Below are 22,219 nucleotides of genomic sequence, written 5' to 3' on the forward strand. Positions count from 1 at the left end.
CAGTTGATAAAGATGTCCTCTTTCTTTCGACTAACTTTTGGTATTTCTCCAGGCACCACCATTTTTTTTTGTTTTGTTATTTGTGAAAACATTTGCTTTGTTGTGTTGTATTGTATAAATGCTGAAATAAATAATGTATAAAAACAAGCAAAATTACGCTAATATACCCAGACCAACCCGACCAACCCTGTTAAACTCCCATTGTTCCAACACGACCATCTACCCAATACACACTTGCAAATTATTCAAATATTACAACATTTGCATGCTCCAGGAGATTACATCATGAATACAAAAATGTTGTACATACCAAATTACCTTCCAACTGATATATAAAAGGAAAAATATATTTTTTTCCTATTTTGGCTTTTCTTGATCACACATAAAAAAAAGAAAGAAATATCAATATGACCATATCTTTGGCCTACAAATTTGACAGACATCTATTTATAAAAAAATAAAACTAACATTAACTGACTTTCCATTTTTTAAAACTAGGGGTGCACCGATCCGATACTAAGATCGGATATCGGCCGATATGGACAAAATAGCTGGATCGGGGATCGGAAAATGTAGCCGATCCACTGGCCGATCCATGCAACCTTTAGATGCGTGAGTTCTTAATTTCCGACGGTCCCCAGAGCAAGCATAATACTCGAAGCAATGCTACTAGCATGCTAGTGTTACCTGTTAGCCTTCTCATTAGTACATGTTGAAGCCATACAGCGTTTGTCACATAGTTTTTGCAGTACTACCACCACCCCTCAAAACATTTACTTTGCAGACATTGCTAACAGCCAACGAACTAGTTGGCGTTGCAAGCGTGAAATATCTCCACACAGCCATAGAGCTATACCTATAACAGCAAGTAGCCTACAACGTAATCAAGAATCAGAAGTGATTAGTTCTACTAAAAGTGATTTGTACAAATGAATACAAAGGATGCTCGCTTTTACAGGGCTGCCAACTTTTCCAAAAACCTTGGCGTGAGATTTGGTAACCCCCCCGGGCGAGCTTTTGCGAGCTTCACTTCCCCCAAAGGCAAGTTTACACGGCTGCATAGCCGCGGGAACATATTTTATCAGGGGGGTGCTGGCGGGGGCTTAATGTTGCGGGGCGGCAGGGAGGAACTGGGAGTAAAAATTGGCCCTGGACTTTGATCCAGATCGGCCCACCAGAACTGGCCCCCATATACGCCACCACAGCTGCCCTGCTAATGCAAGCATAGTCTATGTTCAATGGGATGCGAGTTAGGGAGTTCAAGCCTTAAAGCGAGCGCGCTTCAATTTGTAAAACCTTGTCTAGTGAAGGTGATTTATTTGTCTCTTAATTTTTCAGCCCCACCCTACGTTTCTTACCCTGGTTTTCCATAGTTATTATTTTCCCGGTGCTCCCGAATGCCAGTCCGCTACTGCGGAGCTGTGCCACGGTGGGGGATTTTTAAGTCATATCATTTTAAATTGTTGTGCTGTCAGGGGGTGCTGCAGCACCCTCGAGCACCCCTAGTTACCGCGGCCATGCACGGCTGTTTGCGCGTCAATGTTGCTTCACTCGGTTAACCTGCGCGTCGTCCGTTAATGTTTACAACGTTAGTTTGGCTACTTGTTTGGCGTTGCCTTTTCAGCGTGAGATATACAAGGTGTGGCGTGAGAGCGTGAGAAATGGGTGAAATGCGTGTGTCACACGGCGAAACTGTGAGAGTTGGCAGCTCTGCTTTTACCAGACAGGGACATAACAGCAACTACAACACTATCATCCGATGCATGACTCTCTGGATTGGCAACCCCTCGCGTGAGCACGCGCGAATCAAACAGTGAAGGATTTCGTCTTGAAATTGCAATCAAACGAAGGGGAGACAGAAGTCTCACATTATACTGTCTTTGTTATAGAATTTAAGAGAAGAATGTTGGTTATCTGTGTAAATATCAGATGCTATTTTCAACACAAAATCCTTAAAATTCGTAATTCAAACGCGAACCAACATTCTTGCTCAACGACATAACATTCTGAGGATATATACCCAGTATGATAACCAAAGGAAATGTATTTTGTGTAGCAGGTTCAAAGTATTTCACATGGCTCTTCATACTAATGTATAGGTTCAAAGGCATGCGATTTTAATGCAGTTAGCCTCCGCGTAGGGTGGGTTACTCAGACAGGTCGAAAACAACAGCCTTCTGATCCAGAATAGGCTATCAGCTGTCCTGAAAAGGGACCAAAGGTTCACATGCCTATAGGCTACAAAAGACAAGTACTAAAAACGATATATCAAAAGATATGTTCATCTCTTGAGATGAACATATCTCAAGAGATGAAAAAAAAAATCTTGAAAAATCTCAAGAAAAGAGATGTTATTAACATCAAAAGATATGTTCTCACCATCAAATCCTTTTTTAAGAATATTACTTTTATTGTTTAAGTCAATGAAAGAAATGAAAAAATAAAACATAATAAGCCCAGACCTACCATGGACTATTCTGATTTCAGACCTGTCCACCCTATACATACACATGTATTGGTATTACATTTATGCTTTTAAATGTACATAATGCTGGAGTAGAAGGGAAGAAACGTATGCTAGGGAAAAGCATTTCATGGCAGGTCTTGTTTTCCATTTGATGTAAGTGCAATGCACTCCCTGCTAACACTGACTTGGAAAGTGTAACATGCCTGAAACTTACTGTGCTTACTCATACTAGTGCCCTCAGTGTACAGTAATAATTATTTGATGCTGGGATATACAGAACAGACAAAGGGGGGTACATCTCACGACAGGCTTGTTGTATTCCTTCTTGCCATGAAATGCACCCCCGGATAACTCTGACTAGGAAAGTGTTACATGCCTGGAACTTACTGTGGTTACACGTCATGTGGTTAACCCCATCTTGTAAAATGCACACACTCACCAAACTCACTCATGTAGGTAATCCCCAAATAGAAAGGAAGCCTTTGTTCCACAAAAGTATTATTTTAATGAAAATAAACCAGCCTAACAATGATTAATGCCAAAACAAATTAAATAACATTAAAAAAAAAAATTACACAAAAGTTCAAGTTCAAGTCTTTTATTCGTCAGGTGCACAGAACAACACAAGGTTAGACTGGGCACTGAAATTCTTAAGACAAGACAATGCAAGCACCTGGCATAACATAACATATAAGTACACGGAACACAATTTACATCTATGCTGAGCTTAGTTAAGTGAAACTTCCTAAATATACAGATAGCAATAAATAAACGACTATACTAACCCTAACACTAAAACTTCCTAAATTACAGATAACAATAAGTAGTACGCTATACTAACCCTAATGCACAAAAAAACCTGTTTCAACCCTATAACCTATTCTAACCCAAGTGGAGTACAGTGCAATAGTGCAAATTTGCAGATCAGTGACTATGTCAATGACCAAACAGGAGCCTGGTGGCGAGGTACAGTGAGGTACAGTAGTGCGATGTTACTGAAAGAGCAACCAGTAGCTGAAAGTGACAGTGTATAAGTGTGCAGTAAAACAATGTCCATATCAGTGTCCATTGAGAAGCCTGATGACCCTTGGGTAGAAACTGTTGTCCAGTCTGCGTGTGCGCGACTGGATGCTGCGGTAATGCCTGCCAGAAGGCAACGGGGTAAAGAGACTGAAGGATGGGTGGGAACAGTCTCTTAGAATCCTGCTGGCTTTCTTTAGGCAACGTGTGTGGTAGGTGTCCTGTAGGGCTGGGAGCTTCCTGCCAATGATGAACTCAGCCCACACTTCGTAGGGCCTTGCGGTCCCTCTCTGTGCAGCTCCCATACCACACTGTGATACAACCAGTCAGAATGCTCTCTATAGTGCATCTGTAAAAGTTAGTGAGGATGACTGAGTCCATACCAAACTTCTTCAGTCTCCTCAGGAAGAAAAGGCGCTTACGGGCCGCTTTGACCACCTTGTCCGTGTGAACAGACCAGGTGAGGTCATTGCTGATGTTCACCCCGAGGAACTTGAAGCAGCTGACCTTCTCCACTTCCGATCCATTGATGAGTAGGGGTGCATGGTCCTCCTCCTGCCGCCTCCTATAGTCCACAATCATCTCCTTGGTCTTGCTGATGTTAAGAGAGAGGTTGTTGTCCTGACACCATGATGTCAGGGTGTCAACCTCCTCTCTGTTGGCTGACTCGTCACTGCAGAGATGAGGCCCACGATGGTTGTGTCGTCAGCAAACTTAACGAGGAGGTTGGAGCTGTGCGTTGCCGCACAGTCGTGGGTGAACAAGGAGAACAGGAGAGGGCTGAGCACACAGCCCTGGGGGGTGCCTGTGTTGGTGATCAGTACAGATGAGGTGCGGTCACCGATTCTCACACCACCTCATAGGAAGTGACTTGAAAATAGATAAATAATAATTAAACTTTGTTTAACACATGAACTTATATATAAAACAATAAAGACAAATTAACAAATGACAACAAATGACAGTGTAGGCCTCTGCACGCACCCATGGTGGTACCATCTCCCACAGATGTCACAGCAGATCTTATAAAAAGTCCTTTAATTTGGGCACCATCACTTCTATTAAACTGAGTGTTTAGTAATAATCGTACTGTTTCCGATTTAGTCATGCTTGTAGTAATGAAATAAAACGTTATAATGATTACAGCAATCAAAATAATCTTGAAGTCTAAAAACTGAAAAATGTCATGATTTTTAAAAATACATTACCCATAGTGGCTCATCCTTATCTTCCATCGCACAGTACTGGCACAGGTTGCTGAGATTGTCTGCCACTTTGTTTCTTCATGTATTTATAACCATAATAAAGTCATTGCTGCTACCTATTTTTCTTTCATTGTTCACTTTTTCTTTGTACCGCAGTTGCTTAATCGCACATGAATACATCTGTTTTTTCCTCGCTCAATCTTGCTTCTATCTCCCTCTTCTCTCTCTCGTTTTCTTTCTCTCAACCTTTTCTTTCTCTCAACCTTTTCTTTCTCTCATCCTTTATATGTGCATTGCACTTACATCAAATGGAAAACAAGGCCTGCCATGAAATGCTTTTCCCCAGCATACGTTTCTTCCCTTCTACTCCAGCATTATGTACATTTAAAAGCATAAATGTAATACCAATACATGTGTATGTATAGGGTGGACAGGTCTGAAATCAGAATAGTCCATGGTAGGTCTGGGCTTATTATGTTTTATTTTTTCATTTCTTTCATTGACTTAAACAATAAAAGTAATATTCTTAAAAAAGGATTTGATGGTGAGAACATATCTTTTGATGTTAATAACATCTCTTTTCTTGAGATTTTTCAAGATTTTTTTTTTCATCTCTTGAGATATGTTCATCTCAAGATGTCAGAAGTATTAATCTATCAAGCATTGCACAGTCAGTCGGTGAACAAGTTTAAGAAAGCTTTATTGCTTGTGGCCGGCCCACAAGGAGACAAAACATCACACCCCATTGTGCTACAAGTTTGCCCGCTAGCATGTTGCGCTAGCTAGCTATTTAAGCAGAACCGCCCTTTACAGTCATTGGTTAAGACAAAGGCATGCAAATGTTCCATTGCTCTTCTTCATTGGCTCCTTGCATAGACCTGGCGCGCGCGTGTGTGCGTGCGTGTTTGAGTGTGTGCGTGCTTGAGTGTGTGCGTGTGTGTGCCTTTTGACCCCTGTAAGCTTGACCACATGATTCACCCAACACAGATAAGGCCAGACATCTTTTATGGCCTCTCCAGTAAGAGAGGGTGGTCAGCCCAGGTCACCTTGTTTACGTATGCCTCATGTTACCCAAAGTCCAGATTTGGGGGTAGGCTTCTCTCTACACACAAGGAATGCTGAACACAGAATCATTCTTATACAGGATAAATGTGTTATATCTTCAATTTCTCCAACATATCCCTCCTGTTTATCCTGAATAAAATGTGTCATTCCAAAGCCACGCCTACACACAGTCAATAAAATCAAAAATACATAAAATAAAAATAATTCATAAAAATCAAAAATGTGTAATATTCAATAAGACTACACAGCATTGTAGTCTAGCAGTGTGAATGCTTGGACATGACGGTAGCCCATGGTATTGGGTAAAACCCGTCATCACTTAGCAGAATGGTCATTTGACGTCTGATGAGTTGGACCTCATCTCAGATCTCCTTCACACAAAATAAAATAGAAACAAAGATTGCAACAAAGAATTCAATACAGAAATTATCAGGATATAAGAACATGCCTACTTGTTGTCTACCTGGTCATCTCTAAAACCATCAAACATTCAGTAGACTGTCAGTCAGGTTTTTCTAAGACAGGCCCTGATTGTGCTCTTCCTCTCCAGGTTAGGTGATAAGCATTTCTGTCCAAGTCAGGGAGTCATAAACCTCAGTTAACCAAACAAAAACCTGTTTAACCCTTAAGTCACCCCAGATTCTGTCTCCAAATGCACTCTCCCACAACTTATCTCCATTTTATAGATGGCAAAAGAAGCTCACCCTCCCCCGAAGGTGATCTCCTACAGCGCAGTCAGGACTCTAAATCAACAGACATTTCTCTCCAGCCTCCTGCTAACTCTTTTACAACCTCTTCATGATAAAAGATCACTTTTGCACATCTCCTGAAATCTCCTTACATGTTCTCAATTTCTGTTTTCAAATTAATATCAACTTTCTGTGATGCAACCAAGTTTCTCAAAAGCAAAACATCAAGCTTTAATGCAACTCCCAAATAATACTTAATCAAGTCATATAAATGAAGTATTGTAGTATCATGGTCACAGTATTGTTATCTCCTCTTCCGACAGTCACTAACTGTTCTCAAAACATTCAAACTTCTGCCCTGGAACATAACATATCAACTGGACATCTTTACATAACTGGTAGAACGTATCATGATGGGAGTGTTTGTACCTAAATTTTATTCCACAGAAAAGTTTCTTACGTATCTCAAGATTAAAACAACACTTCTGAATCTGTTTAACATTTGCATTGTTATCAATTAAACAGTTAAATCATATCTGTAGTCATAGCACCATGTAGTTCCTACATATTTCAACATCCAAAACGGAACATCATTCTCAAGACAATTCCCCTTGTTTCTCAAAGTCCAATTTCCTGAAACTGATGCCATGATTGTGTGCATGGTGATTGTGTAATCTTCTCATAGAAAATGTAGTCTAGTTGATCAAAACGGCAACCTCAACGCACTGTTTTCCTTATTTTGCCATCATCAAACAAAGTGCACGCTTGACTCACGTGTACCATGCCATTTCCTCTCTGAAACTAGCCAGGAATGACCCTGTTCACCTTGGGTCATTTTCCAGGACTTAACGTGTCAAATCCGTCACCACAATCCAGTCTCCTTAGGTCAGGGACCTCTCACTGGATTGAGACAGCATCTCTCTCCTGTCTGCGAATTTCAGAACAAAGTAGACTACACAGTAATTAAAATTACATTCTCACAGAGGTCAGTTGAAGGCAACTGACTCGTCGTTGGTCCATTCCTGAATCTTTACATTTCTTTAGCTCAATAAAGTTCATGCATATCTTGTTCTCTCTCAAAGTATGCTAAAAAAGTTTTTTCTTAAAGTTTCCTTGAATAGTTTGCAAATCCATATACTGTGAACACTCTTTCGTTATCATTCCCTCCTGTTGAGACATGATCAATCTCATGGCTCAATATTATAGCATAACGAAATAGATTCTTCAGTAACATAAGTTCCTCCTGTGAATTTACACAACCCATCATTTGTGACACTCCTTGCATTTCTCTCAAGACAGTCTCATCCACATTATACCTTTCCTAATGTTAAGACACCTGTATGGTGCCCTCTTTTGCTGCCACATCTGCTTTAGCATTCCCAGAAAAATAAAAATCTATGTTATCAGTATGAACTTTTAGTAGACCAAACAAATTTTTCACAATCGCCATCTTTCCTTGTAGATAGTCACTGAGGTTAAAAGATTGCATCTTTTAACCATAGGGAACAGCAAAGTAAACATTATCCATTCCAACCACTAATTTTCAGTCATTAAATCCAGTTCTTAATACTAGTTCGTTTTGCTCGTCTCAGCGGTGTTGTCTTTATCTGTCTTATTGTTTCCACTAGTGGCATCATACAGGAGCAATCACCTTTTCAAACCATAGTATAGGGAAGACTATTATGAATATTAGCAACAGTAAGCTACATATGGTACCACAAAGGTCACAATACTACGGATGAGGAAATAGGTCACCCATCCTTTCTACCTTTCCCTGCTTACTGTCTCCTATCTTTTTAGCCTACACCCTATGTCTCTGTTGGCCGTTGATTTCTTCACTGAGTTTGAGACGCGCCGTTCTTTAAGAGAATGACTCCCCTTTGTAGTCAGACTTGTGCCTCAAGACTGTGGTGAGTAACTAATCTGTCCCTGTATCAATGTCCCTTACTTACAATGTGACAAATGCATCCAAGACGTCCTCTCTGCTATTTTGACTGCAGTGGGTGTGGTGAGTAGTACCTGATACGGTCCCTCCCACCTGGGCTGGACCAGTTATTTCTTTTTGATAACTTTAATCAATACCCAACCTCCTGGTTTGACTCATCCACTCTTTGGTTTACTGCTTCACCTGGAACAGAATTTAGCAGAAGATCTCTTTTCTAGTTAGCATTTTGTATAAAATCGGTTAACTTTTTGATCCACTTCATCAGGAATTTGGATTACTTCTAGTAGAACCAACACAAGTTATTCAAAACTCTTATTTATCCATTGTTGAACAAACATGTATAACAAGACAATACCTCATCATTTGATATTCAACTCCTATTACTGATGTCTAGAAATCTGTTTCTTTGTTCCCTTTTAAACAAAATCAACTGTTAGTCTAATTTCTTTCACTCCAAAAACCTTTTCTTTCTTTCAAACCCGGTAAGTTTAAGACCGATATCATTTTAAATTCTCTGTTTAACCAAATCACACCTCTTTTTGTCAAAGATATGATAAAACCATTGTCATTATCCCAAACCAGAATTCAATCTGTATGTTTCTCAAATGAAAATATAGACCACATAATGTTCCCAATGTAGCGTTTAACAAAACTTTTTTCAACTATATTTTCCATAAAGGTCAGATAGGTAGAACTTCATAACTTGCTTTGGCTGCAGTCCAAAACAAGCTAATTAGCACAAACCATCATAACCACAATTTATCAGACTTATGAGTCTTCCCAAATTATTTCAGAACAAAGGTTATTATAACCCTCCTTATGCACTAATACCATTTATTAATACAACCTTATCACAGCCTAACTGTTTATCCAAAACATTGTGTCAGGCTCTTGATAAAACATGCAATCAAACTTAAAGCCAAATTACAATAAAACTCAAAATAAAAATACATTTTAGTTATTTTCTCTTTCTTATTTCATAACTAAATTGCATCCAATACCTTTATCAAAACTCTTAAAAATCCTACATTTTACTATTTTGATTTTAAATGTTTTCCCATATACCTAAAGTATATGCACAGTTCCCTTTTCAGAACATCAAAGTGTTTAAACCAATCATCTCTTCACAACCACAAAACGTTCTCCTGTTTCATTTTATAACCTTCCATGAACCTCTTAAACCAATCTTTTATGTAACTTTCAAATCATTTCCACATAATGTTTTACATACATTTCTTCAAACCAAAATAAAACATTTGTGAAAACACAGCTTCAAAATAACCCAACTGGAAAAGTGCCACCAATTGATTCCATGTCAATGGATATTTGATGTGCAAGTGGTTATTATAATCAGATGTAGCTACTAAAGTTACAATTTCAAATTAAATCAAATCCTTAAACAAAACATTCCTTCGCCAAATAAAAACAACCTTCCTGTCTAAACGCAAACTTCCCAAAAGTTACCTATAACACACAATGTTGCAATTATTGACTGAATCTCGCCGTTTGATTTCAAAATTAGCCTTCTGTTAATTCTCTGACCCAAATTTTAATTTGCTTTAAACTATCGTTATCATAATTTTGTTTCATTAAATCCATGTTCGGACAGTTAAAACTGCTTCTAGACAAGTCACTCATGCCAGTGTTACGCTCCGTAATCACGTCAACCAAACAATGCCCTTAAGACAAAAGAAAATATAAATTCGCCCTTTTTCTTTTTAAACCTTTAAATTCACAATTTAACATGAGTACCATAAGCCCGTAAAACAAAAACCTTATTCTTTAACTTCTCAAAAGTCTTATCAAAGCATACAGAGAATACTCCTTTGAATATTCCTATATTTACCAGCCATTACGCCCACAACATGCATTATGCACGGACAATTCTTCAAATCTAATTTATGCGGACCAAAAACCCCAAATTAAGATATTTAATTGGAATATTTTGTAGTTTGTAGCCTATATGGTTTAATGTAACACTCTTCTTACTTTCTCAATTACTTTTAGTTTTTACTTGAATGACTCAAATCTAGCACATTGTATCCATCAGCGCCCGCTTCAAACTCGAATCAAACAAACAGCGCGCTCTGGAACAAGCAAAGACCTTTTTTTTTTCCCTCTTTGAACAACACAGATGGTTGGCGTTTACCTTCTATTCACTTAATTTTGCTTTATAACTCTTGCGATTGTATTGGAACCAATTTATAAACCAGGGGTTCAATTTCTGCATTCTTATTGAATACCATAACACATCAAAGATATGCCGCTTTTAAATACAAGTTCTGGTCGGAAAGGCTTCAAAAAACCTCCCTGTTTGGCTAGGAATTACAACAAATGTTTATCATGCATTTGTTAACCACCAAACTTTGAATTCTTCCAAACGGACACATCTCTCAGCATTAATACTCACATAATTATGCAGAATTACCCTCTGGGATCACCTTTGCAAAACTTCAACGTAACGGGACTCTTAGCCCCCACCTTTCCTCGGAATTTCTGAAACTCATGTAAAATGTACTCGAACAACCAAAAACCTTGTTAGCAAATGTATCAAAATAGGCTACTCATCACTTAATATATGTCAAAAGTAACCAAATTAATGTGTAAATTCGCTCAAAATTCATCTATTTCTCTAAATTTGCGTATTTTCAATCTCTCAATTTCTTATTAGTCTGCGCATGCGTCATGTGGTTACTCATCTGGATCTCAAATGTCAAGCTGCAATACCTTTACTAGCCTGTACCCGCCGCCATCGCTGTTGAGTCTGTATGCAAGTTTGTTAGCTACAAATGTTGTTGCCATAGTTGCAAATTCAACTTCCTGGACTCTCCTTGGTCCCAGGACAGAGCAAAATCTCTGGCAAAATGCACTTTCTCTATGTTTTCACCATTAGCCATTAGCTAACAAAGTCACAGCTTGGATCTTTTCCTCTCAGATCCCAACAATTTGTAAAAGACTTTGTTCAACAGACAGCGGACTGGCAAATTCACTAGAATCATGTCAGCCTTCTTTTAGACACATTTGAAACAAAAATGACCACATTCTCCTCACTACTCTTTAACTTAAACAATTGGAACTTCAATTTCACCATTGAACTTGAATTTTGGTTTCCATATTTCTAAGCATTTCACAATTCCTCTGTACAACTTTTAAAACAATTAACCATGGTTATATATACACAATAGGTCCGCGGTTTATACAATTATACAATTAGTCCTCATCGTCTAATATAATTAGTCCTCGTCGACTAATTTAGTACTATCTTTTACGTGCGCACGGAGTCATTTAATCCCGTAGTCTTCTCACAACGACTGTGGACGGCCCATTTACCTCAACGGCTTTCTACAGATTTAGCAAAATAGGTTACTACGCTGTTCCCGGTACACCCGGCGCCATATGTTAGTAAACGTGGCTTCTGTGATTAGCCTGCACCATCTCACAACTGGATCTGAATTAAGCAAATTTAGATGATAGAACTGCACGTCTAATTTATCTTTAACTTAAAAATCGAGAGTCCAAATTCTGCATTGTACACTGAAAAGTCCTATCTTATGTTAACACATACATCTGAGTCCTGGTCGCCCAGGCCTTTTCAACCTGTTCGTTTGGCTAGGATTTAATAACACATGTTTGTAAGGCACGTGTCTACCACCAGATCCAGATCTATCAAAACAAACACATCTCAGCAACAATAAACGCACTTATGTAGAACTCCACTCTCTAATGGCATGTCAAACGCCTTTACCATGTGTAAATTACAATTCCCAATTCATCAGCAATAACAATCAGTTATTATGTCAATTTCAACCAATATACATTTACAGGTCAGGATCCATTGTGAGTTTAGTTCACGACTTCAGAGCGGAGTATTTAACTATATATGTATATACAATTTCATTCTTACCTTGTCCATCGAAAGCTGTGCCTCTTAGCTAGTCCAGAATTCCGTCACCTTTCCACCACCCCCTCCCCCCCCCCCAAAAAAACTGGCCTCTTTTTAAACAGCCATTTTTGCTGCGAGGTTCTCCATTGTCATGCACGTCTGCACGATTTTAGTTCTTGGTTCTTGGGTTCTGGATGGTGGAATGGATTTTGGAATCCGGCTCGAAGGACCATTGTGTCAGAAGTATTAATCTATCAAGCATTGCACAGTCAGTCGGTGAACAAGTTTAAGAAAGCTTTATTGCTTGTGGCCGGCCCACAAGGAGACAAAACATCACACCCCATTGTGCTACAAGTTTGTCCGCTAGCATGTTGCGCTAGCTAGCTATTTAAGCAGAACCGCTCTTTACAGTCATTGGTTAAGACAAAGGCATGCAAATGTTCCATTGCTCTTCTTCATTGGCTCCTTGCATAGACCTGGCGCGCGCGTGTGTGCGTGTGTGTTTGAGTGTGTGCGTGCTTGAGTGTGTGCGTGTGTGTGCCTTTTGACCCCTGTAAGCTTGACCACATGATTCACCCAACACAGATAAGGCCAGACATCTTTTATGGCCTCTCCAGTAAGAGAGAGTGGTCAGCCCAGGTCACCTTGTTTACGTATGCCTCATGTTACCCAAAGTCCAGATTTGGGGGTAGGCTTCTCTCTACACACAAGGAATGCTGAACACAGAATCATTCTTATACAGGATAAATGTGTTACATCTTCAATTTCTCCAACACAAGAGATGAACATATCTTTTGATATATCGTTTTTAGTACTTGTCTTTTGTAGCCTATAGGCATGTGAACCTTTGGTCCATTTTCAGGACAGCTGATAGCCTATTCTGGATCAGAAGGCTGTTGTTTTCGACCTGTCTGAGTAACCCACCCTACGCGCAGGTTAACTGCATTAAAATCGCATGCCTTTGAACCTATACATTAGTATGAAGAGCCATGTGAAATACTTTGAACCTGCTACACAAAATACATTTCCTTTGGTAATCATACTGGGGTATATTTCCTCAGAATGTTATGTTGTTGAGCAAGAATGTTGGTTCGCGTTTGAATGACGAATTTTAAGGATTTTGTGTTGAAAATAGCATCTGATATTTACACAGATAACCAACATTCTTCTCTTAAACTCTACAACAAAGACAGTATAATGTGAGACTTCTGTCTCCCGCGAAGGGGTGCCAATCCAGAGAGTCATGCATCGGGTGATAAAACACCGGGCTGCAGTGCCTCCGCACCGCAGCAGACTCGCTGAGCCAGCTCTGCACGTTTGATGCAGGGACGTAGCTATTTGAGGGGCAGGAAGCTAAGAATACGTTTAAAATAAGACATTTAACCGTTCACTTTCGGTAAATGTATTGTTCAGTTCAATGTTTTGAGAAGCTTGTGGACATAGTGGCACATGTCCACAAGTGGCAGTTTGTTTTTAAAAGTAAAATGTTTGGATCACCAAAGTTAGGGGGGCAGCTAGGCGGGCAAGGTTCTACAGCTGCGCCCCCCCTGTAGATCCGCTGCTAGTTTTGGCTAGGCTATAGACAAGTTTACGTGCCAAAACTAGGGGGCCACCATAACTCTACAAATATGCACTTTATTTCCGCCGGAAGTGGTTTGCACAGCGTCTGCCAGTGTAAAATGAACGAATCTTTTTATCGAGTCATTCGTTCATTTCAACCGGGGGGGGGGGGGGGGGCTATTCGTTTACTGCAAACACGTATGATATTCTCATGTAGGTTAGTGCATGACATGTGCACCAGCAGATACTATTTCAAAAGAAATTCCTGCATTAAAATAATGTATCATGAGTTTGTATGATTTGGTCATGTATTATCACACTAGCATTTAATTATCACGTCAAACAATTACACTGCACTAAACTGTAAGTGTAAATGTAAAGTGAAAATAACAAAACCAGTCAGTATGATGACTTGAGCGAATATCATTCACGTCTTACTAAAACAGCGGCCACGCGAAAGGGAATAAGGAAACAATTTCCTCTACTAAAAAATACAATGCGGATCACGTAAAAAAAGGATCCAAAGACTGGTAGAAAGACCGTGTCGGGAAATGAACGAATCGTTCGTTTCCTCTAGCTACAGAGCCTATGCAGGTCACGTGAAAAATGATCCAAAGACTCGTAGAAAGACCGAGTCAGGAAATGAACGAATCGTTCGTTTCCTCTAGCTACAGAGCCTATGCAGGTCACGTGAAAAATGATCCAAAGACTCGTAGAAAGACCGAGTCAGGAAATGAACGAATCGTTTGTTTCCTCTAGCTACAGAGCCTATGCAGGTCACGTGAAAAATGATCCAAAGACTCGTAGAAAGACCGAGTCGGGAAATGAATGAATCGTTCGTTTCCTCTAGCTACAGAGCCTATGCAGGTCACGTGAAAAATGATCCAAAGACTCAAAGAAAGACAGAGTCGGGAAATGAACGAATCACTCGTTGAGAGGACTCGTTACTCCCGAGTCCTTATAAGGATTTGTTCAAAATGAACGATCGTTCACGAACGACACATCAATAGTAAACACAGCAATGTCGATGCTAGCTTGGGATCACGGTTCTACTACTTTGACATACTTGTCGTTCGACATTTGCAACTGGATAAGTTGCCATTGTCGTCGCCATACTTTAAAGTATATTTTAGAGTAGATTTATAGTTATAAAGCTTTTGCCAGTCCATCATTTTGGAGCTTTTAACATGGAGCAAAGGCAATGTCAGAAGATGACTTTAGTCGGTGATTCATTACATTAGAACATTTGTTGTCTAGCTATTCGATCCCTCAGCAAAATGTAGGCTAATAATTTGGCTAAAGGATGCCACACGTATCAGACAGAAGTTGTTCAATAAATTCGTAGCCCGACATTAAAAACATTTATAGTCGGTTGACTGATCGCGTTGTTGTACCCAGTCAAAGGAAAAAACACACAGGAACATCATGAACATTCAAATGGTCTTGCCAGTTATCCTGGCAAAACATGTATGATGTCACGGAGGCTGTGACATCATACATCAGCTTCTGTGAGGACTGCTGTATACCAACACGCACCAGGGTGAGCTACAACAACGACAAACCCTGGTTTACAGCTAAACTCAGAAGGCTGAGGCTGGACAAGGAGGCCGCGTTTAGGAGTGGGGACGGGGACAGATTCAAGGAGTCGAAGAACAAGTTTAGCAAGGCGGTGAGAGAGGCTAAACGACTGTACTCGCAGAGACTGGAACGACAGTTCTCCGCTAAGGACTCTGACGCTTCCGTCTGGAGAGGCCTCAGGCAGATCACCAACTTCAAGCCCAGAGCCCCCCACTCCACTAACGACTCCCTCCTGGCCAACGACCTGAATGGGTTCTACTGTAGATTTAAAGGCAATTGGACAGTCCTGAACAACCCCTTTCCACCCGTGAGGCCTCCCCCCCCTCCCCCCTACTGTGACGACCCTCTCCATTCAGGAGGGTGAAGTTAGCAGTCTTTTCAAGAGACAGAACCCCCGCAAAGCAGCCGGGCCGGACTCTGTCTCTCCTGCCACCCTCAAGCACTGCGCTGACCAGCTGTCTCCTGTGTTTACAAACATATTCAACACCTCCCTGGAGACATGCCATGTGCCAGCCTGTCTCAAGTCCTCCACCATCATCCATGTGCCCAAAAGGCCAAGGCCAACAGGACTTAATGACTACAGACCCGTCGCCCTGACCTCTGTGGTAATGAAGTCTTTTGAGCGCCTTGTGCTGGCACACCTCAAATCCATCACAGACCCCTTCCTGGACCCACTGCAGTTTGCCTACAGAGCCATCAGGTCGGTGATGATGCTGTTAACATGGCCCTCCACATCACCCTACAGCATCTGGACTCCCCAGCATCCTACGCCAGGATCATGTTTGTGGACTTCAGCTCTGCCTTCAACACCATCATCCCCGCCCTGCTCCAGGACAAGCTCTCCCAGCTGAATGTGCCCGACTCCACCTGCAGGTGGATCACAGACTTCATGTCTGACAGGAAGCAGTGCGTTAAGCTGGGAACACAAGTCTCTGACTCCCGGTCCATCAGCACCGGATCTCCTCAGGGCTGCATCCTTTCTCCTCTGCTCTTCTCCCTGTACACCAACAGCTGCACCTCGAGTCATCCGTCTGTCAAACTCTTGAAGTTTGCGGACGACACCACCCTTATTGGGCTCATCTCTGACGGGGACGAGTCTGACTACAGGTCGGAAGCGGACAACCTGGTGACCTGGTGTAGCCAGAACAACTTAGAGCTCAATGCTCTTAAGACAGTGGAGATGGTTGTGGACTTCAGGAAGAACACAGCCCCACTCACCCCCATCACCCTGAGTGACTCCCCAGTCAGCACTGTGGAGTCCTTCCGCTTCCTGGGTGCCATTCTCTCCCAGGACCTCAAGTGGGAAGTGAACATCAGCTCCCTCACCAAAAAAGCACAACAGAGGATGTACTTCCTACGGCAGCTGAAGAAATTCAACCTGCCAAAGACAATGATGGTGCACTTCTACACAGCCATCAATGAGTCCATCCTCACTTTTTCTATCACCATCTGGTACGCTGCTGCCACTGCCAAGGACAAGATCAGACTGCAGCATATCATCCGCACTGCTGAGAAAGTGATCGGCTGAAATCAGCCTTCCCTCGAGGATCTGCACACCTCGAGGTCCCTGAGGCGAGCGAGGAAGATTGTGGCCGACCCCTCCCACCCTGGACACTTCCTGTTCCAGCTACTCCCCTCCGGCAGAAGGCTGCGGTCCATCAAGACCAAAACCTCACGCCACAAGAACAGTTTCTTCCCATCCGCTGTTGGCCAAGGACTCACACTGACTTTAAATCACAATCTGCACAATGACACCCTGCACATTTCAATTTGCACTAGTGTATCGTTTGCACTATCTGTATTTTTAGGTTAGATTGTAAATTAGGGCTACTTATATTTTACTTTTGATTCCCCTTAGTATTAGCTAGACCCCCCCTTAGTATTAGCTAGACTTTGCTCCTTTTGTTTAGTTAGTCCACATATTTAAGTTTCAATATTCCTATATGTTTAATGTATGCACCTCCCTGCCAATGTAAATTCCTTGTTTGTGCAAACATTCATGGCGAATAAAATCCTTCTGATTCTGATAATGTTCTTTATTTATTGCCAGGACACGGTACAAGTAGCCTTGGCATACGTAAAATTGAAAGATAACGCTAATTCGTTAAGAATTTCTAGGCTATACTTGATGTTACATGTTGATGTTCAGCCTATTCAATTTAACAACTTCAGAAGGACAAGACAGGCAGTACACTGTTATCCTTATTTATGTGGCTTGTCACTGCCTGAAGTGCCTACATATCTATTCTTCCTATGAACCCGGTTATGACTGCTTTAAACAAGCACCGGTTGGCTACACACCTCATGCCGGGCTTATATAGATGTGTGTATTGGCACTTTGAAAGGTTTGAATTATTATATATATATCAATGTATAATTATTAAATCCACTGCAACAATAGGACAAAGGAACACCAACTAAATGTGAATAGCCTACAAACAATACTGTACCCTAACAGTGCGTTCACACTGCAGCGACGCAATGCAAGCGACAACAGGTTTTCCATTCATTTTCTATGGAGCCAGGAGAATCGCTTGCGTGGTGCATTGTGGGTAGCGACGCGACAGAGTTTTTCTCAACTTTATGATTTTCGCTAGCGATGGCCAATCGAAGTGTTTCCTCGTTTCTCGTAACGTAGCAACCATGGTAAACATTTCTAGCTTTGTAGGTTTCAAGGTGGAGGAAAAACTAATCGTTTGTGTGGTTGCTTACCCAGCCCTGTACGATACATAGCTGTATTCGTACAGAGATATTCATAAAAAAACAAAACAATGCATGGCGTAAGGTTGCCAAAGTTGTTGGTGCTTGTACTTTCTAATTGCCTATATGCCACGGTGGGCTGACATACTTCCACCTAAAACTCTCAGTCACCACGCTTACTTCCGCTGCAATGTAATCTAATGTTACCTAGATTGTAGAGGACAGTGTATTGGGTACGTGGCTACGTGTAGCCTAAAAATAAGTGTTGGGTAAGCTACTTGGAAAATGTAGTGAGCTAAGCTACCAGTAAATGTAGCAAGCTAAGTCTCCATGTGATGTCGATTTAACCTGTAGCATGTATTGAGCTACTTTTGTTGTGCTTGTTAGCTTTGAAGTGGCTCGCTCCATGAGAAGCTACAGGTTGAATCGACATCACATGGACAGTCGACATGCCAACATTGTGTTACTGTTCAAACGTCATTCCAGGTGAATTCTTCTGTGGTTAATATCAGGATAAAGTCTACCGGTACCTGCAATGTTAGTGAAATTCATGACAAAAGATAGTTGGGAATGCATCACATTTGTTTACAACTTAATAAAGGTTGACTTTTCCTAATTGATCGGTAGCACTGACACCTAATTGTTAGCCCAGCCAGACCCTGGTTTGAAACTGTGATTAACATTGAATTACGGTTAAATACATTATACCAATAAGACACTGGACAAAATACAACAGTAATAAGGATGATTAGTGCAACTGAGCGTTACAGTAACGTCGTTAGCTACTCTTGCTAACATGTACGCTAGGCAAACACTTAATTTTAACCGTACCTTCATAATTATGGACATAATTCGAAACGTAGAGTTTAAATCCTTTGTCCTTTCTTGCGGTGGCTGTGGCTGAATTAGCCTGGATAATTCTGCTCACATCTGTCAGGGATATCGTAGGGAGATCCAGGAGTGAGCGGCTGAAAAATGCAGCCATTGTTATTGCGTTGACAGAGAGACAGGAAGTGAACGTGGTGGCTGAGACCGTGGAGCGGAGATGCGTGGCATATAGGCAATTCAGTCTTTTGACATTGGGCTACGTAATTTCCTTCTGTAGTAACTAGCTAGCTAGCTAGCCAGCCCGGCTGGAACTCCCTATATCGACAGATTAGCAGAGACTGAGTAATATAATAAAACGTTTTTTACACATGTCAACGTGTATGTCTATTAAACAGTTTTGTATTTTGTATACAAGTTGTATTTTGATTGATTTGATTGATGTTGCGAGTACGTAAACCCAATTTTGCCCCACCACTTTGACCTGTGGTGCCACCTCTGACCCAGATTCTTTTTTTCGAAATTACACTGCGAAAAGCCAGTTTAAAGCTATTTTCATCCTGTTTATGGTCAACTACTGCCGGCTGCGCATTAAGCCATTTTTTCCCTGTCTTTCAAGGCTGCGATTCTCTTTTCTATCAGTAGATATCACAAGAAATCCCTTGCACAAATATGTCGTTCAGACGGTTAAAACCTTAATAAGATTTTTATGTATAGCAAAATATGTATAGCCTATACAAAAGGTAGAATTGTATTAAGTGCATTTGCTTCACTACATACCGTTTGTGTGTAAGCGCAATTCTTGTGTTATTCTTATGTCTGGTGCAGATGGATCTGTTTTATTATTTACAACTAATGTTTTTGTATATTTCAAGTAATTATGCATAGACCTACTATTGATGAATATTGCATGGATTAAAAAGCATAAATTTGTTGCTGCTCATTTAAACTTGAAAATACAAAGTTTATAATGAAACAGGGTTCTCTTCTCATTTCCCTTAGTGCAAGAGGTAATGGTGAATAGTTGAAACAGTTGTATCAAAACAAAGAAATTGGGAAATCCTGTGTAAAAAATGGTCCTAACCTATATTATGACAAACTTCCCCTCAAGTTTTTCCCTTAAAGTGATATTTTTTTACATTTACTCATATTGAATGTCATTAATAAAGAACCCCCTTTGAAACAAGCTGATTCTAACAACTTTTTCACTGGCAGTATCTTTGCTGGAATTGCGATTCCAGTACCACCTGCAAACTGAAAATATGCCCCCAAAAACGTATGTAGCCTAAGCTTAAATGTTCTGGAAAACTGGCTAATATAACAAGTTTACTGGAAGTGACAATTGTTAGTAACAACAGCAGCAAAATGCAACCATTTGGTCGCAGTCTACTGTCATGCCCTGGAGAAGCCAATTGTGCTCTGTTTTGTTAGACCGGTAAATTGTACAGCTGAGCTAGCTAATGACTAGACCAGGGGTTTTCAACCGGGGGTCCGCGGCCCCCTTGTGGTCCGCGGCGGCATTGCAGGGGGTCCACGACACGAGCCCATGTTGATAAGTCCACCGTTGATTTGTTAAAATGTATTTATATTTTATTAGTGTTCAGAATCTCACACAAAAAAAAAACAGATTCTATGTATATTATTTGAGGTTTTTACGTAGATATATCTAGATTTGTTTGAGGTTTTTAAATGAAAGCAACATGGAAAACTGAATGTTAAAACTTCCTTCTATCCACATGCACGCACACACACACACACACGCAGGCGCACGCCCGCGCAGGCACATCAGTGGGCCGCGGATTACTTTTTCTAGTAAGAATGGTGGTCCATCGGACAAAACCAGTTGAAAACTCCTGGACTAGACTACTGCTATGTGGGACTGGAGCTAAACAGTCGAAGGGTGTACAAAAATACAGGGTGTTGATATCACAGCCTGGAAACATAGCTAGCTACATGTTATCACCCTGGCCTTTGCCTCTGGCGTTTCTGCAGCTGTCTTGCTGTTTTAGGTAGCTAGCCTAGCTAAACTACTGTAGGTAAAGGGAGTCAGATGGCTGAGCGGTGAGAGAGTCGGACTAGTAATCCTAAAGTTGACGGATCGATTCCCTGCCGTGCCAAATTACGTTGTATCCTTGGCACAAGTGCAAGGCACTTCACCCTACTTGCCTCGGGGGGAATGTCCCTGTGATTACTTTAAGTCGCTCTGAATAAGAGCGTCTGCTAAATGACTAAATGTAAATGTAATGTAAACGCGCGTGGGGGTGTGACGTTAGTGACTGTGCCTAGCTAGTTAGCCACCATTGGCTTCACTTTTCGCCACAAAAACTTAAATTAACCCTAACCATGCAACAGAACGGAAAATCCAATACAAGCAAAGCAATGGTGAACAAGGGGAACAATTTAACACTGACATTGTCCATGTGCAAAAACTGAAGGAAGAGTTCGATTGGGAAAATAAATAATAATAATAAATACATATGAGAATATAGGTTCTGCCGTGCCGTTTGTCAAGCACACCCAATAAAAAGTTTCCTCCTAATAATAAAATGAACAATACCAATAGATGTCCTCTTGACGGAGGAATCCTAAAAATGTACAATCGATGTAATCACATCAGAGATTTTTTTTTTTACGAAGTACTGCAGGTCCAGAAAAGCATATACATGAAACATTTGCTTGAATTTGTACAATAAAAGACTGAAGTCTCACAGAAACAAGGACAATACATGAAATATGCTTTGTTTATTTCAGGTTTGTCCTGCCCTCTCTACATCCTGATTCGGTGCTGTTACTGTTTTTTACCCACACACATGTCACAATTACTGTAACCCTGGCTCTGCTCTTTATACCCAAGGTAATATACAAACTGATAATATATGGCAGTAACTGTACTGTACGCCATCTTGAAAAGTACATAAAATGCATTAAAATTCTGTTTTATTTATATAGAGTACAAGTTATAATTAAAGTTATAAAACGTTGTCCTGTGGTAACATGCCATTTTTTTCTGTCAAATATAGTTCATCCATGTTTCAAGGCCAGGAAGAGAAGAGATTGCAGCAGAGGTGTATGAAGATGAGGTGGACTTGCGACGCTCTGGCTCATATCTCAACAGCAGTTTTACCTCTGCTTGGAGTGATCACAGCTTGGACCCCGAAGACATTCGGGTAAACTCTTTAGCCCCCCTAATGCCTTATTGACAATGTATATTCAGGCTCTGGGAAAAATGGGAACAAAATGATAATGAAACATAAAATTAGGTATAAAAAAAAACTAAATATA

General features: G+C 40.7%; 1 protein-coding gene across 1 annotated transcript in view; it reads left to right on the top strand.

Moving 5' to 3' along the window:
- gpr179 (G protein-coupled receptor 179) overlaps window positions 1-22,219 on the top strand; it is a 66,407-nt gene that overhangs the window by 40,038 nt on the left and 4,150 nt on the right. The window contains exons 9-10 of the mRNA XM_047043894.1: window positions 21,689-21,791; window positions 21,958-22,104. Of these exons, the coding sequence (XP_046899850.1) occupies window positions 21,689-21,791; window positions 21,958-22,104 (250 nt within the window). The remainder of the gene's footprint in view (window positions 1-21,688; window positions 21,792-21,957; window positions 22,105-22,219) is intronic.

Source organism: Hypomesus transpacificus, chromosome 21 (genome assembly GCF_021917145.1).
Source record: "Hypomesus transpacificus isolate Combined female chromosome 21, fHypTra1, whole genome shotgun sequence".
Taxonomy (NCBI): Eukaryota; Metazoa; Chordata; class Actinopteri; order Osmeriformes; family Osmeridae; genus Hypomesus; species Hypomesus transpacificus.